This window comes from Felis catus, chromosome C2 (assembly GCF_018350175.1).
Source record: "Felis catus isolate Fca126 chromosome C2, F.catus_Fca126_mat1.0, whole genome shotgun sequence".
Lineage (NCBI taxonomy): Eukaryota > Metazoa > Chordata > Mammalia > Carnivora > Felidae > Felis > Felis catus.
This window is the reverse complement of record NC_058376.1, coordinates 79,193,126-79,207,765: the sequence shown is the minus strand read 5'-3', so window position 1 is coordinate 79,207,765 and position 14,640 is coordinate 79,193,126. Positions and strand designations below refer to the sequence as shown.

Sequence of the window (14,640 nt, the reverse complement as noted above, 5' to 3'; positions counted from 1 at the left end):
TCATCTATAATCTAGTCACGCTTCCCCAAACATCCTTTATCTGAAAGTCCCGATTGATGGAGCTCAGCACATAGAATCACAGCCACAAATGTATAAAAGAATTTCTCACTCCTTTTCCACTTTGATGGCATGCCCCTTCGTGTTACACATGGGAACTGAATACTTTCCTTGGTTTTCAATTTTGTCATCATTTTGAGGGGTCATGAAAGGATCCAAGGGGGGAACAAAAAGCTTGAGGATGATGAGCTGATATATGATGTTAATATCAAAGTTCTGTGTATTCAAACATTTGCTCTTGGTTATTTCTATTATTCTGTGGAGGAATGTGAGAAAGTGGCTTCTGTCACAAATTTCTCGTGCCCTAACTCATTGGCCCTGTATTATCAAAATGCAAAATAAGGAAACTATCTTCTGTAAGGTCTTATTTATTTTTATTTTTTAAAAATACTTTTAATGTTTATTTATTTTTGAGGCGGAGAGAGAGTGGGGGAGGGGCAGAGAGAGGAGGACAGAGGATCCGAAATGGGCTCTGTGCTGACAGCAGAGAGCCCAACGTGAAGCTCGAACTCACGAACTGCAAGATCATGACCTGAGCCAAATTCGGATGCTTAACTGACTAAGCCACCCAGGCTCCCCTCTTCTGTAAGGTTTTAAAGCAAAATCAATAGTGGAAATATCTGGCAGGGCCTGTTTTCTGTTGCATGTTTTCTATGGTGAGGACCCAACTGTATTTTATTCGGTCTATTTAATTCATACGTTCAAACGATTTTTTGTTCTCCGTCTGCCACGCCTCATATTAATGTTTCCTTAATGGAAAATCAAACTGATTCTTTTTTTTCTCTACCTTTTAAAATTTCTACTTGTAATTTTTTGTATTAATTGTATTATGCAAAGCATTTCTGGGAAAGTTTCCATGATCTCAGATGATTTTATGGATATCTTTATAAATATTTCAATTGGGTGTACAGGCATACCTGGTATTTTACAGATATTGCATTTATTTTTTTTTAAATTTTTTTAACGTTTATTTATTTTTGAGACAGAGAGAGACAGAGCATGAACAGGGGAGGGGCAGAGAGAGAGGGAGACACAGAATCTGAAACGGGCTCCAGGCTCTGAGCTGTCAGCACAGAGCCTGACGCGGGGCTCGAACTCACGGACTGCGAGATCGTGACCTGGCTGAAGTCGGACGCTTAACCGACTGCGCCACCCAGGCGCCCCTGCATTTATTTTTTTAACAAAATAAAGCTTTTTGGTAACCCTGTGTGGAGCACATTAATTGGTTTCATTTTCCCAGTAGCATTTGGTCACTTCATGTCTCTCACATTTTCGTAATAAAGCAATATTTCAAAATTTTCATTATCATTACAGTTGTTATAGTGATATGTGATCAGTGATCCTTGGGGGTACCATGAACCACACTCATACAAGGTGACACAATTAATCCATAAATGTTTGTGTTCTGACTGCTCTACCGACTGACTGTTCCCCCCTCTCTCCCTCTCCCTGAGCCTCCCTATTCCCTGAGACACAGCAATATTGAAATCAGCCCTGTTAACAACCCTACAATGACCTCTAAATGTTGAGGTGAAGGGAAATGTTACACATCTTTCATTTTAAATCAAAAGCTAGAAATGATTAAGTTTAATGAGGAAGGCACGTCGAAAGCCAAGATAGGCCTGAAGCTAGGCCTCTTGTCCAGTTAACCATGTTGCAAATGCAATAAAGTGAAACACAATCAATTTCTGGAAGAAAATTAAAAGTGCTACTCCAGCGAATACATGAATGATAAGAAAGAAAATTGCTGATATGGAGAAAAATTCACTGGTCTGAATGGAAGATCAAACCAGCTGCAATATTCCCCCACATTCCCAAAGCCTAGCTGATACATAGCAAGGCCCTAACTTCATTCAGTTCTGTGAAGGCTGATAAGGAAGTTGCAGGAGAAAAGTTTGAAGGTAGCAGTGGTTGGTTCATGAGCTTTAAGGAATGGAGCCATTTCCATAACATAAAAGTACAAAGTGAAGCAGCAAATGCTGAGATAGAGGCTGCATGCAGCAAGTTATGCAGAAGATCTAGCTAATTCATGAAGGTGGTACACTAAACAACAGCTTTTCAATGGAGACAAAACAGCCTTCTTCAGGAGAAAAAAAATGCCATCTAGAATGTTCATCACTAGAGAGAAGTCAGTGCCTCACTTCAAAGCTTCACAAGCTGACTCTCTTGTTAGGGGCTATTGTAGCTGGTGACTTTAAGTTGAAGCCAGTGCTCATTTACCATTTTAGAAATGGTAGGACCCTTAAGAATTATGCAAGATCTACTCTGTCTGTGCTCTGTAAGTGGAACAGAAAAGCCTAGATGACAGCACATCTGTTGACAACATGGTTTTACTGAATATTTTAAGCCCACTCTTGAGAACTACTGTTCAGGGGGAGAAAAAAAAGAAGATTCCTTTCAAAATATGACTGTTCCTTGACAACGCACCCAGTCACCCAAGAGCTCTGATGGAGATGTACAATGAGTTTAATGTTTTCCTGCCTGTAAACACAACACCCATTCTGTAGCCCATGGATCGAGGGGTAATTTCAACTTTCCAGTCTTATTGTTTAAGAAAATACATTTCCTAAGGCTGTATAGCTACCTTAGACTGTAATTCCTCTGGGGAAAGTTAATTGAAAACCTTTTGGAAAGGATTCACCATTCTAGATGCCTTTAAATACATTTATGACTCACAGGAAGAGTTCAAAATATCACCATTAATTGCAGTTTGGAAGAAGTTGATTCCAGCCCTTATGGATGACTTGGGAAGGTTCAAGACTTCAGTGGAGGAGGTAACTGCAGATGTGGTGGAAACAGCAAGAGAACTAGATAGAATGAAAAGTGGAGCCTGGAGATGTGGCTGAATTTTCTGCAGTCCCTGGATCAAACATTAATGGATGAGGACTTGGCTTCTTATGCATGAGCAAAGAAAAGTTTCTTGAGATGGAAACCAGGCCTGGTAAAGATGCAGTGGAGATTATTGAAATGACAGTAAAGGATTTAGAATATCACATAAACATAGTTGATAAAACAGCAGCAGGGTTTGAGAAAACCGACTCCAATTTTGAAGGAAGTCCTGTGGGTAAAATGCTATCAAACAGCATCACGTGCTACATAGAAATTGTTCATGAGCAGCAGATTCTATCGATGCAGTGAACTTCCGTGTTATCTGATTGTAAGAAATTGCCACAGCCACCCACCCTTCAGTACACTACCACTGTGACCAGTCAGGAGCCCTCAGCATTGAAGCAAGATCCTCCAGCAAAACGATAGTGACCTGCTGAAAGCTGAGGTGATGGTTAGCATTTTTTTAACAGCAAAGTATTTTGATACATTGGTTTTTTTCTTAGACAATGCTGTTATTGCACACTTAATAGACCACAGTACAGTGTAAACATGACTATTAAAGGCATGGGGAAACCAAAACATTCATTTGACTTGCTTTATTATAATATCTGCTTTATCATGGTGGTCTAGAACCGAACCCCCGATATCTCTGAGATATGCCTGTGCCTCCTTTTTTCACACACGAACGTGCACGCACACACACACACACACACACACACACACACAGTAGAAAAGGCAGCTTAGTATAGTGTTTGCTAAACGATGTATGGGACTGACTAGCAAGGTGGACCTTAAGGATCCCATTTCTTCATCTATAGCTTGCCTAGAGAACCTGGAGCTGTGATTTTTGAACTATCTTTTTATAGAAGTGCTTCTGGGACATTACTGGAGCTAATGGGGAGGACCCGCTGGGTGGAACCCTGGGCTTCTCCTGATGTATTTGAACCAGAGTAGTTCTGTTTTTATCTGTTTATGTAATGAGGTTCCATATAGAATTTCATTTCCAGCAGAGGATTCTGCTGCTTTAGAAAGGTGTGGCAAATGTTTATTTTACTGTCAAATAATCTTCTTGTGGTTATTATTATGATATGCATTTTATTAACATAGGTAATACATTTTTCCATGTTACCCTATAGCTATGCTCATGCAAACTGATCTTTATTTTAATCACAAGGAGCTACTTTGAGTATTATCAATATTTCAGTATTATTTTTATGTTGAAATAATGAGTGAGCAAATACAGGGAAATTATTATTTTTTTGGTATTTTGTTGTTTTTGCTTTTTTTTAAGATTTTATTTTTAAGTTATCTCTACACCCCATGTGGGGTTCGCTCACAACCCCAAGATCAAAAGTCACGTGCTCTACCGACTGAGCCCGCCAGCCGCCCCTCTTTGTGCTTTCTTATCTGCACAGAACAGTGAGAAATGAGGCTATTTACTTATAGCTGAGTTGGCGTAAGCTCTGAGGTGGCCTGTTTCTGGTTTAGATCTGGTTGCAAGCGGGCAACAAAGACGATGGCAGGCGAGTTGTGAAATGTCATTATAGACCCATACAATGTGAGAACTTGAAAAAATAAAAGTGGACCCGGAAGGCTCATACACCTCATTTTCAAGAGGAAAAAATTGAGTTTTAGAAAGGAAAGGTCAGTGCTTATGATGTCACAGGTAGACCTGGCTTCCCGGGCTGTCGTCCTCACAAGTGAGCAGATCTTGCACTGGCTGCCTCAGTTGGGCTGACTGGGGAACAGAGTCCCTACAGAGTATCCCCATGTAAAAGAGTTTATCTCAAGAATCCATGTGGATGGAGTCTGACGGCAGAAGGCTCAGGGATGAGGCCATCTCTCTTTGCTTTTCATTCCTTCTCCCTCCCTGCCTCCTTTTCCCTCTTCGATCCTCTGCTTCTCCACTATTGGCACATTCCTTATTCCTCAGCCCCTTCCAGTAGTGGGCCTCTTACCTAATTATTAGTAATTAGCCACAATCATGGTCTTCTTGGCGTATCGTGACCACAGTTCATCCTCGTGGCAGTTTTGTTACGTTTCTTCACCCAAAGTGATAAGAGAAGGACGTTTAATCACATTGCTTCTCTTTTTGTCATCGGCCAAAGGTTCTTCACCAGCCGGTTGACGGACCTTTGGTCAGGTGTCCAGCCTTGCTTCCATGGGCCACATTTTGATGTGGGGTTACATAACTGGTCCAAAATATGGATCTTTTGGCAACAAACAATGAGGGCAGGATTGTTCCCTTTAAAGAGATGTGACTTGGCCAAACACTGTCAACTTTGGGTAAGTGTGTTTAGTGCTGAAAAGTATGAGATGGTAGAGAATGTGATGGGGGAAAATTGAGCTATGTATCAGGTCTAATGTTTCGGTTTTATCTTAATGTTTTTGCTTCAAGTGTACTAGAACCATGGAAAGCTCTCATTGTCTCCTATTGTTACCCTACTTTCTGTTTATTCAATGCCATGTTCCCAGATGCCAAGCTGTTATTCTGTTTGAATCATAAAAGTGTTGTCTCTATTTTGAATGCAACAGAGTTTGCTCCAAAGATGGCTTTTTGTGGCACTTTTTACCACTGTCCTTAACCTACAGGGTAGATGAATCTATGTAGATGGTAAAGAGACTGGAGTTTTAGCTTTGCTTTGCACATCAGAAAAGTTGAATTATATTTCTGCCAGCCATTGGAAGCATTGCCAGCATCTTAGGGAAGGAGATTGCTTTTGTTTTTATATCTCTGTCTCTTCCACATGGTTTTACAGAGTCTCAAATAACACAGTGTATTTGATGTTATTAGGCAGATAGAAAAGTAATATTATCCAGTAGACTATAAACTCCTTGAGATTGAGGATCATGTCTTCTTTAGCCTTCATGCTGCTTAGCACAAACTGTTTCCTACAACAGCATGGAGAAGAGCCATTCTCACAAACCAACAGTGAGGGAGTTACCCTATGAATATTGCTATCAGCAGAGTTAGGCAAAGGAGAGTCCATTAACCAGTAATTAGGTTATCAGTAATGTTTTCATGGAGGCGAGTACATTCAATAAGGTAGATGGATTTCAGAAAGGTGGGCCCTTTAGCTAAATCAGTGGGAAGGAGAGTGCACAGCCATGAATTAAAGCATTTTTCCCCCAGCATTTGGGGTCTCTTCAATAAGGTGACATTTCTTTTGGATAAAATAGGTCATATTTTCGGTAATTCTCACTAGTGTATGCTACCCGCCAACTCAACATTATCAGAATCAGTGTGATAAGGGGACTGATATTATTAATATAGCATGGGGGATGATATTAAGAAGCACTGCTACTGTCTCCATTTTATTTTTATCCAGATCTTTCTTACCTATTAGTTGGTTCACCTGTTAATATCTTCAAGAGACACCTACACACACACACACACACACACACACACACACACACGCACCCTTCTAAGTGTTCATTGTGTTAGAAATCTACTTACACCAGTGGTTCTCAAAGTGTGATCCTCAGACCTGCATTGTTGGCATCCCTTCAACACTTGTGAGAAATGTAAATTCTTGGGCCTGCCCGAAGATGCACAGAATCAGAAGTTCTGGGGGTTGGATCCCAGTCATCTGCATTTTCACAAGCTCTCTGGGTGGTTCTGTAACAGACTAAAGTGTGAGAACCACTGATCTTGAATTATGTTCTTTGCGGTTCATTCCTAGCACCATCATGTGTGAAGCACGGGAGCCTCATCGAACTGAAACTCCAGCACCTGATTCTACTTTGAATCAAAATACTTTTCAAACTCATATACTCACTCTGACTATGTCAGCCAAAGCATTTATTTTGCGACTGTGGTCAAAGCAATAGTCAAGTAGCCAATGTTTATTGAATACTTGAGATGTGAGCAGTACTTGGCGTGAATGAACTCATTTAATCCTTGTAACAACAGCATGAGGTGCTGGGGCCCAGAGACCTTAGATTGATTCATGTCACCAAATTGACAGGTGGCAGAAGGTTTCTAACCCCTACAGTCTGACTCCAGAGGCTTTGCCATTACTCTTTTTGTGTTAGGGGTGCTTGGTTGGGGGGAGTTTAACAAAAATGATCATGAAAAAAATTATTGATTATATTCTCAGCTTCATTAACAATAGAAAGATGATCAATGATTGATACTTAGTTTTGTTGTTTATAGACAATACAGGTTTTTTTATATCCCTTGTATCATCAACCATTTTCTTTTTTTTCTTCATTAATGTTAGAAATAAGGGAACAATGAACTTTTCTGACCATTATAGAATATAAAAATGAAGTAATATCTACAGTGTATTAATACGTAAGTCCACTGAAAAGAAAATGGTAATTGTGTGTAAAAGAATGTACTGTTTTGTTTCTAGTCTTCTAGGGTTTCCCAAGGTGAGATAGTTTTGTTTTGTTTTGTTTTGTTTTTCCTAAACTATCAGGGAGATTTTTTTTTTTTTCCTAATGAATCACAAAAGGGAGCCCAAGTTTGGGGCCTATTGGGAGTCCCTTGGTGTTACACATGGGGTCTGCTCAAGTTCTCTGAGCTTTGGAAAACGTGATTTAAATGTAGATTTAGGGGTGCCTGGGTGGCTTAGTCGGTTAAGCATCCAATTCTTGACATCGGCTCAGGTCACAATCTCATAGTTGTAAGATCAAGTGCCACTTGGGGCTCCACGTGGAGCATGCTTGGGATTCTCTCTCTCTGCCCCTCTCCTACTTGCACTTTCTCCCTCATGCACTCTCTCTCTCTCTCAAAATAAGTACATATTAAAAAAATTGAAAAAAATCATAGGTTTAGTACATTTAACATCAAGTTTCTCTCTGATGATTTGTTTCTTTCTCAGGTATGTTTCTGAGCAATCACGTAAAATCTTGGCTCTTTAAATCCCCCTTCTGTGATGTGTCACTGTGATTGCTTAGCCACCTCAAAGATTCTGGACATCGTTGAGGTTGAGGTCAGGCTCATGCATGGTTTGAGTGTGTGATACTGGGCATTGGCTCTAATTCTAGGAAGTAAACTCCCTAGGACAGACAGTGGTTCTTAATTAACTAGATCATTTGCCTTGATCCTATGTTTCTCCTAACAGCCTGAACATGAACTCTCTTTTTTAAGAATGTTGATTTGATCCTCAGGTTCCTGATGTTTTTTTCATAGCAGAGGACTTGGCCATTTATCCTGGTCCCCTACCTCAAAATTGGAAATGAATACTTAACAACTAACTTGTTATTATGCTAAGTAGAATGCATTTATTTCCTGTCCCCGTTTTGTAGCCACCACTGTAATAATCAATTCAGATGAGGATCATCTGTGGATGCTAAAACCTTTGGGTGAAAGGTTCTTGATGAGCAGAATGATAGTAGACTTTTCAAGTGCCACCTCACAGATAATTTATTGATTTAAAAGGGAAGAGAGCAACTTTTACAATGAAGAAATCTGTCGGACACTACCTTAATGAAGTCATCAAACTTAGCATCACTAAACCGAGCCAAATTGACATCCTGAGCTTCCTTGTATGATGCAGTGGGGTGGACACAGCATCATACACAATAATCACAGACAACGCAAGGTTGTTGAACTTTTTATAAGACACCTTGCCTGAATGCTTAAAGTCAGTTTCATGAAAGACAAAAATAGGCCGGGGGGGTTGGGGGGGTGGGGAAGAGACCAAAAGACGTGCCATCTCTATGTGTGATCTTTGATTGGATTTTGGATGGAAAATAACAACAATAAATAAAAGGATGTTACTGAGATTGATGGTGAAAAGTGAGCAAGTGTGCACATTAGATAATTGTACACCTGTCTTAAACCTCCCGGGTGTGATCACGGTACAAGGACTTCTTAGGAGATAAAAGCTTAAGCTCAAGTATATAGAGGGGAAGTTTCTGCAACTTCTTTCGAATGGTGTAACTACAATAACAAATGAAACAAATAAATGTATTTGTTATGAGAGAGAGAGAGTGAGAGCAAGTAAGTATGGCAAAATATGGGCTATTGGTGAATCTGGGGGAAAGATGTGTGGTTGGAGTTAATTTTACTACCTGTTCAACTTTCCTGTGAGCTTAACTTTCGTTAAATAATGTATTTGGATATAAAGAAGGAATAAATAAATACAAGTGAATACTCTTTCCTAGCTCAATCCTATCACTCCTGGTCTATCACCTATAATTAGTGGATTACCAGGATGTGGGCAAAAACATTACCCATCTAAAATCAGATTCATGGAAATAGCCTTCATGCTATACATTTTGGTTCTGGGCCCTGTTTTAAAGTCGTTTCTTATATATTTACAATGGAGAAGTCATCAGCCTATAATTCTGCTAGTGGCACTAAGAATTACGATTTTCCAAGTTATAATAAGCCCCAGTTGTGTTTGGTGAGCTGTTGTCACATAGATTGTTAATGAGTGGATGACAGTAAGAGTCGCATAGAAACTAATGTCTTATGGAAGGCTTACTCATGGGGGTTTTAAAGCTGTTAGTGAAAAGACCCAGTCACTGATCACCATTTGTATCCAGCCTCTCACTGTGTCTTCCCACCTCTACACACCATTAATTGCTACAGTGACCACCAGAAGCTTCTCTGTCACCATTCTACTTCTTAGGATGAGTATGGGGGAGTTTATAACCCCATAGGCAACCCTAAACCAGTGGAAAACTGGAGCCTGAGGATAAACATTCTTGTCTTTCATCCCTAAGGTGGGGAGGTCTGAAGCATGATTCACAGCGTTCCTCACAGCCCTCCCGGGAGAAGGGAGCCCTAGTGCCCACAGCACTGGCCACCTCAGTACAGCACCTTTGGATTGGCCTTCCTCCTCCCTCACTTAAGTCTTCCAGTCCTTAAGTCCTCTTTCCTGGGAGTCATTTCCCAAAATAAGTGACCTGTACACCAGCTTCTGTCTCAGGCTTTGTTTTTTTGGCAGAACCTGGACTGAGACACTGGAATCTCTCTAGTTATGGTTGAAGAGCGTGAGAGTTGTTGTTATTACAATGGACGCTTTACAGGAGGTCATGTGGTATCTAGAAAAAGCATTGAGCAAAGGATCAGGGGAATCTTCCTCCTTGTTATTTGGCCTCGAGCAGGCGGTTTAACCATCAAGTGATGGGTGTGGCTGCAGTGATACGAAGTGAGGAAGACAAGTTGCTAAGTGTGGGCCATTCTGTGAACTGGTTATAAGACTGTCACCTCTGGCATCTACTATAAAGTGTTGGGAGTAGTAAGATAGTTCCCAAATCTAAAGGTTCTGTACAGGAGAGGACTAAGAGAAGTGCAAGTGTAGGGCATGGGCAGGACTTCCATTATTTGAATTGAGGCATAAGATAGAGACTCAGCAGTGAGAAAGAGATCTGTTCTAATCTGTAATAGGGATTGAAATATGGGAGCAGAGCTCTTATCAGAAGGTCAGGTAGCGCAGCAAGGGGCCAGGGATCTTAGTGCAAAATCCCATGGCATTAGGCTGGAACTTGTTGAATTGCATCAACCTAATATGAGAAACTACAAATGGGGAGTAGTCCCAGCTTTGAGGGAAGAGAGGACAAGGAGGCTGGATGCCAACTGAAGTCTTACATGTACAGGCTGGTTAAGCGCTATAATTACTTGTTTCATTGTATAGCTCAGGATAATTCTGTGACTTTTGAGTCTCTGTGGTTAGACATCCCAGTACTTAGAGCAAGGGCAGTTGATGTGCTTTCTGCTACAGTAAAGTACAGATGTTGAAGACCTGATTAAATTCTGTCTCTTTACTGATACCCCAAGGGGACACTTAATGAATGATGCTCCCTTTAAGAAGAAGAATAATTAACAATAGGTGTATTATTCATATTAATTCAGTTACTGGTTACTATAATTAATGCTATTTAAGAAAATGATCATAATTATAGCACTTTACGATTTACAAAGTATTTTCCCATCCATTTTCTTATCTGAATCTTGTAACATCTCTCTGGCTTAGGTAAGGCGGGTGAGGGTGAGGAGACTATGGCCCATAGAAGAATTTAACCAATTCCCTACCTTACACATATATTACTCTATCTATGACTATAGGGAGATAATGGAAATATGCATAAGGGAATCAGATTCACATAGTTCTCAATTGCCTTCCCAAACAATAATGTCCCATCTTTCCTTGTTGTACCAGGACCCATTCCCCAGAATGTTCACATGAATTTTATTTTATTTATTTTTATTTTTGTTTTAAGTAGGCTTCACGCCCAGCATGGAGCCCAGTGCGGGGCTTGAACTCATGACCCTGAGATCAAGACCTGAGCTGAGATTAAGAATCAGACGCTTAACTGACTAAGCCACCCAGATGCCCCTTCACATGAATTTTAAACATTAAAGGGACTTTATTCTTTATAATGCCACCATATTTCATAGCAGGATAAAGTTGAGATCGCCTTTGATAGAGGGATTAGCATTCTGGAAACATATCTTTCTAGGACAGAGGGCGACTAGCCTTATAGGACTTGGTCAAACTGGAAATTCAGACTCTGAAAAAACATAACCCACCTGCTATGACACTGTTTTCTATTTTTGGCTTTGGCAAGAGAGCCGAGGGCAATCTCAGTTTTCTTAAGGGCAAGCTGCAAATATGGGTCATACAGCATGGAATATACAGGCATATACATGGGTGCACACTCATGCACCCTGGGACTCTGATTCCCTTTCTAGAACATATTACATATTCGATATACAAGAGCATCCACTGAGCCTGTTGTACCTCTGACTACTTTTACCCCAAAGGTTCTGATATGAAGAAGGTTGCTGGCTGGACCTGTGGCAGAGTCAGTCGTTATTCATTTATTTACTCAAAGAATTTATTGAACACGTCCATGGATCGGGCCCTAGCAAGACTGTGGGGAAACAGCAAGGAGCTAAATGGACAAAATTCTGTCCTCAGGAAGCTCACGTTCTCTTGGGCCAACTGATGCCAGACAGCCAAATAAAAGATAATATTAAAAGATAATATTAAGATATTAAAAAATGATTGATATTATGGGAAAAACAAGGTGAGAGGTTAGAGTACCATGCAAGGGTCATACAAATACATTCAGAACCAGAAAATGATGAGGAAGCTGCTTTAGATAGTGTGATGAATGATACCCTTATTCAGAGATGGCTCATAAGTAAGAATACCACTACTTCTGGGACAGACGACAATCTGTTTTGGCTCCATGGGGCTGGGCCGTGACGTCATAGATGTTGATGTTATCTGTGTGCCTGGGACAGATCAAGTCCAGAGGGATCAACTTACACGGGCTAAATTCACAAGTGATGGACAGACACACCAGAGCCTATTAGGTCTGTTTTATGTAGAGACTTAAATTTAAGTTCTGGGACTCAGGAAAGCTGGTCTGGTGAGCAGGCTACTAGAGGAAAAAAAAAAAAAAAACTAGTGATATTAACAGACAATGCTATTATGCTATCGTTACCTGATTTAGCACATCACTAATAAGATAAGTTTACTTAGAGAATTGTAAGATTGAATGCTGGCGTGTCAGTGTACCCTATTTTTTGTTGTCGCTGAGGATATTCTGGTTTCTTGGCTAATACATTTATTTCTTTTCTTTTAATTTTTTTTAAGTTTATTTATTTTTGAGAGAGAGAGAGAGAGACAGAGACAGAGTACTATCAGGGGAAGGACAGAGAGAGAGAGAGAGGAGAAAGAGACACAGAATCTGAAGCAAGCTCCATGCTCTGAGCTCTCAGCACAGAGCCCGACACAGGGTCTGACCCACAAGCGATGAGATCATGACCTGAGCCAAAGTCAGACAGTTAACTGACTGAGCCACCCAAGCATCCTGGCTGATGCTTTTTCTAAACTCTTTAGCAGCCTATCCTGATATTTAACTGCTTCAGAGAAGTTCAGTAGAGTTGATGAGATGACACTAATTTCCCATTATTTCATTTTGGTTGGGTCTTGTTGCAGATATACTTCAGTTTCTTGATGGAGTTGAAAGAGACACTCCCAATACAATCCACAATCACTAGTAACTTTGTCACCTTAAAAGAATAGTTTTATAAGTTTATTTATTTCTTTTGAGAGAGAGAGGCAGAAAGAGAGAGGGAGAGAGAGAATCCCAAGCAGGCTCCACGCTGTCAGCACAGAGCCTGACTTGGGACTCAAACTCACAAACTGTGAGATTAGGACCTGAGCTGAAATCAAGAGTTGGACAGTCAACCGATTAAGCCACCAAGGTGCCCCTAAAATAATACTTTAAGAGATGCCTGGGTGGCTCAGTCAGTTGAGTGTCCAACTTTGGCTTAGGTCATGATCTCACGGTTCGTGAGTTCCAGCCCCACGAACCATGAGATCATAATCTGATCCAAGGTCAAGAGTCAGATGCTTAACCGACTGAGCCGCCCAGGTTCCCCCAAAATAAAATTGTCCCAATTTATAGACGACATGATTCGCTACATAGAAAATTACAAGGATTCTTAAAAACAACAAAACAAAACAAAACACAACAAATGAACCTCTTAAAACTAATAGGTGAGTTCATTAAGTTTGCAGGATATAAAAATAAACATACATGGGGCGCCTGGGTGGCTCAGTCAGTTAAGCCTCCGACTTAGCTCAGGTCATGATCTCATGGTTCCTGAGTTTGAACCCTGTGTCGGGCTCTGTACTGACAGCTCAGAGCCTGGAGCCTGCTTCAGATTCTGTGTCTTCCTCTTTCTCTGCCCTTCCCCCACTCAGTCTCTCACACTCTTTATCTCTCTCAAAATAAATAAATAAACATTAAAAAAAGACTAACTCACTCTGCTTCCAAATCCTATGACCATCTTACTTTCCGTTACCTTGCCTTAAGCTCGAACCAAACCGTTTGCTTGCTTTCCTCCAGTCTGCTCACGATTCCTGGGAATGCCCTTGTGACAGTGTCTTGCCCTGTAATGGCCCCCTGTTCTTCTGAGCCCAGGTGGGTGTCAGAACTTGTGACAACATGGGACATTTCCACGTGAAATCCATAGATGTCCAGCTTCGTAATCAGTAACCACTGCCACATGTGTTCTCTGCAGCCCCTTGGTCAGAACCCTGAGCAGACCCCTTCTAGCCCACTTTGGAGGTGAAGTGCTTGGAATGCATTGTCTCTCTCAGACACACCTAGTACCTGCACTTGGCCCACCAATTCCTCTTCCTGGGCTGTCTGTCTTTGCCCTTGCCCCTTCCTGTTCCCACTCAAATGTCATAATTCTGTGTGATGGTTTCTGAACACAGAGAACTTGTAATAGCTCCACAGTTGGATCTGCTCCTTCAGCACAGGGATGGAGACATTTATTTCCTTTTGCTTGTATACTCATCAAAAACGAAAGCCTCTAATGTGTGTGATTTTAGGAAAATCACTTCATATCTTTCAGTTTTCTTATTTGTCAAAAGAAGGTAATTCTACTCCAGGTTTTGCAAAAGCTAAAAAAACAAAAACAAACACAGAAACAAAACTGAGGTGCTAAAAAGCTTGGGCAAAGTCACATTGTAACTTGAGAGATTTGCACATAGACTGATATCACTAGAAACTGGAGATTTTTTATTGTTACTATTACTATTATTATTTTTGTAACATGCCTATGATGCTTCTAGCAGGGAAATCCTGGAGGCAAGACCCTTGAGGAGAGACGTTCTAGCCTGGATGCCGAGATAGACTCGCTGACTAGCATCTTGGCCGACCTTGAGTGCAGCTCGCCCTACAAGCCTCGACCTCCACAGGTAAGATCCTTCTGTAAATATGGCCACATTGCTGGCCACAGAGAGTCCACAGTTACCCAAGAGAACA

The 14,640-nt window shown here is 40.9% G+C and overlaps 1 protein-coding gene across 11 annotated transcripts in view; it reads left to right on the top strand.

Annotated features, from left to right (window-relative positions):
* LOC101096257 (LIM domain containing preferred translocation partner in lipoma) overlaps positions 1–14,640 on the top strand; it is a 692,709-nt gene that overhangs the window by 319,934 nt on the left and 358,135 nt on the right. For 10 of the 11 annotated variants that reach the window (XM_023260309.2, XM_045036388.1, XM_045036386.1 and 7 more), the window contains one exon: positions 14,448–14,573. In XM_023260309.2, coding sequence (XP_023116077.1) covers positions 14,448–14,573 — 126 coding nt within the window. The remainder of the gene's footprint in view (positions 1–14,447; positions 14,574–14,640) is intronic. The other variant, XM_045036385.1, reaches the window with a different exon arrangement.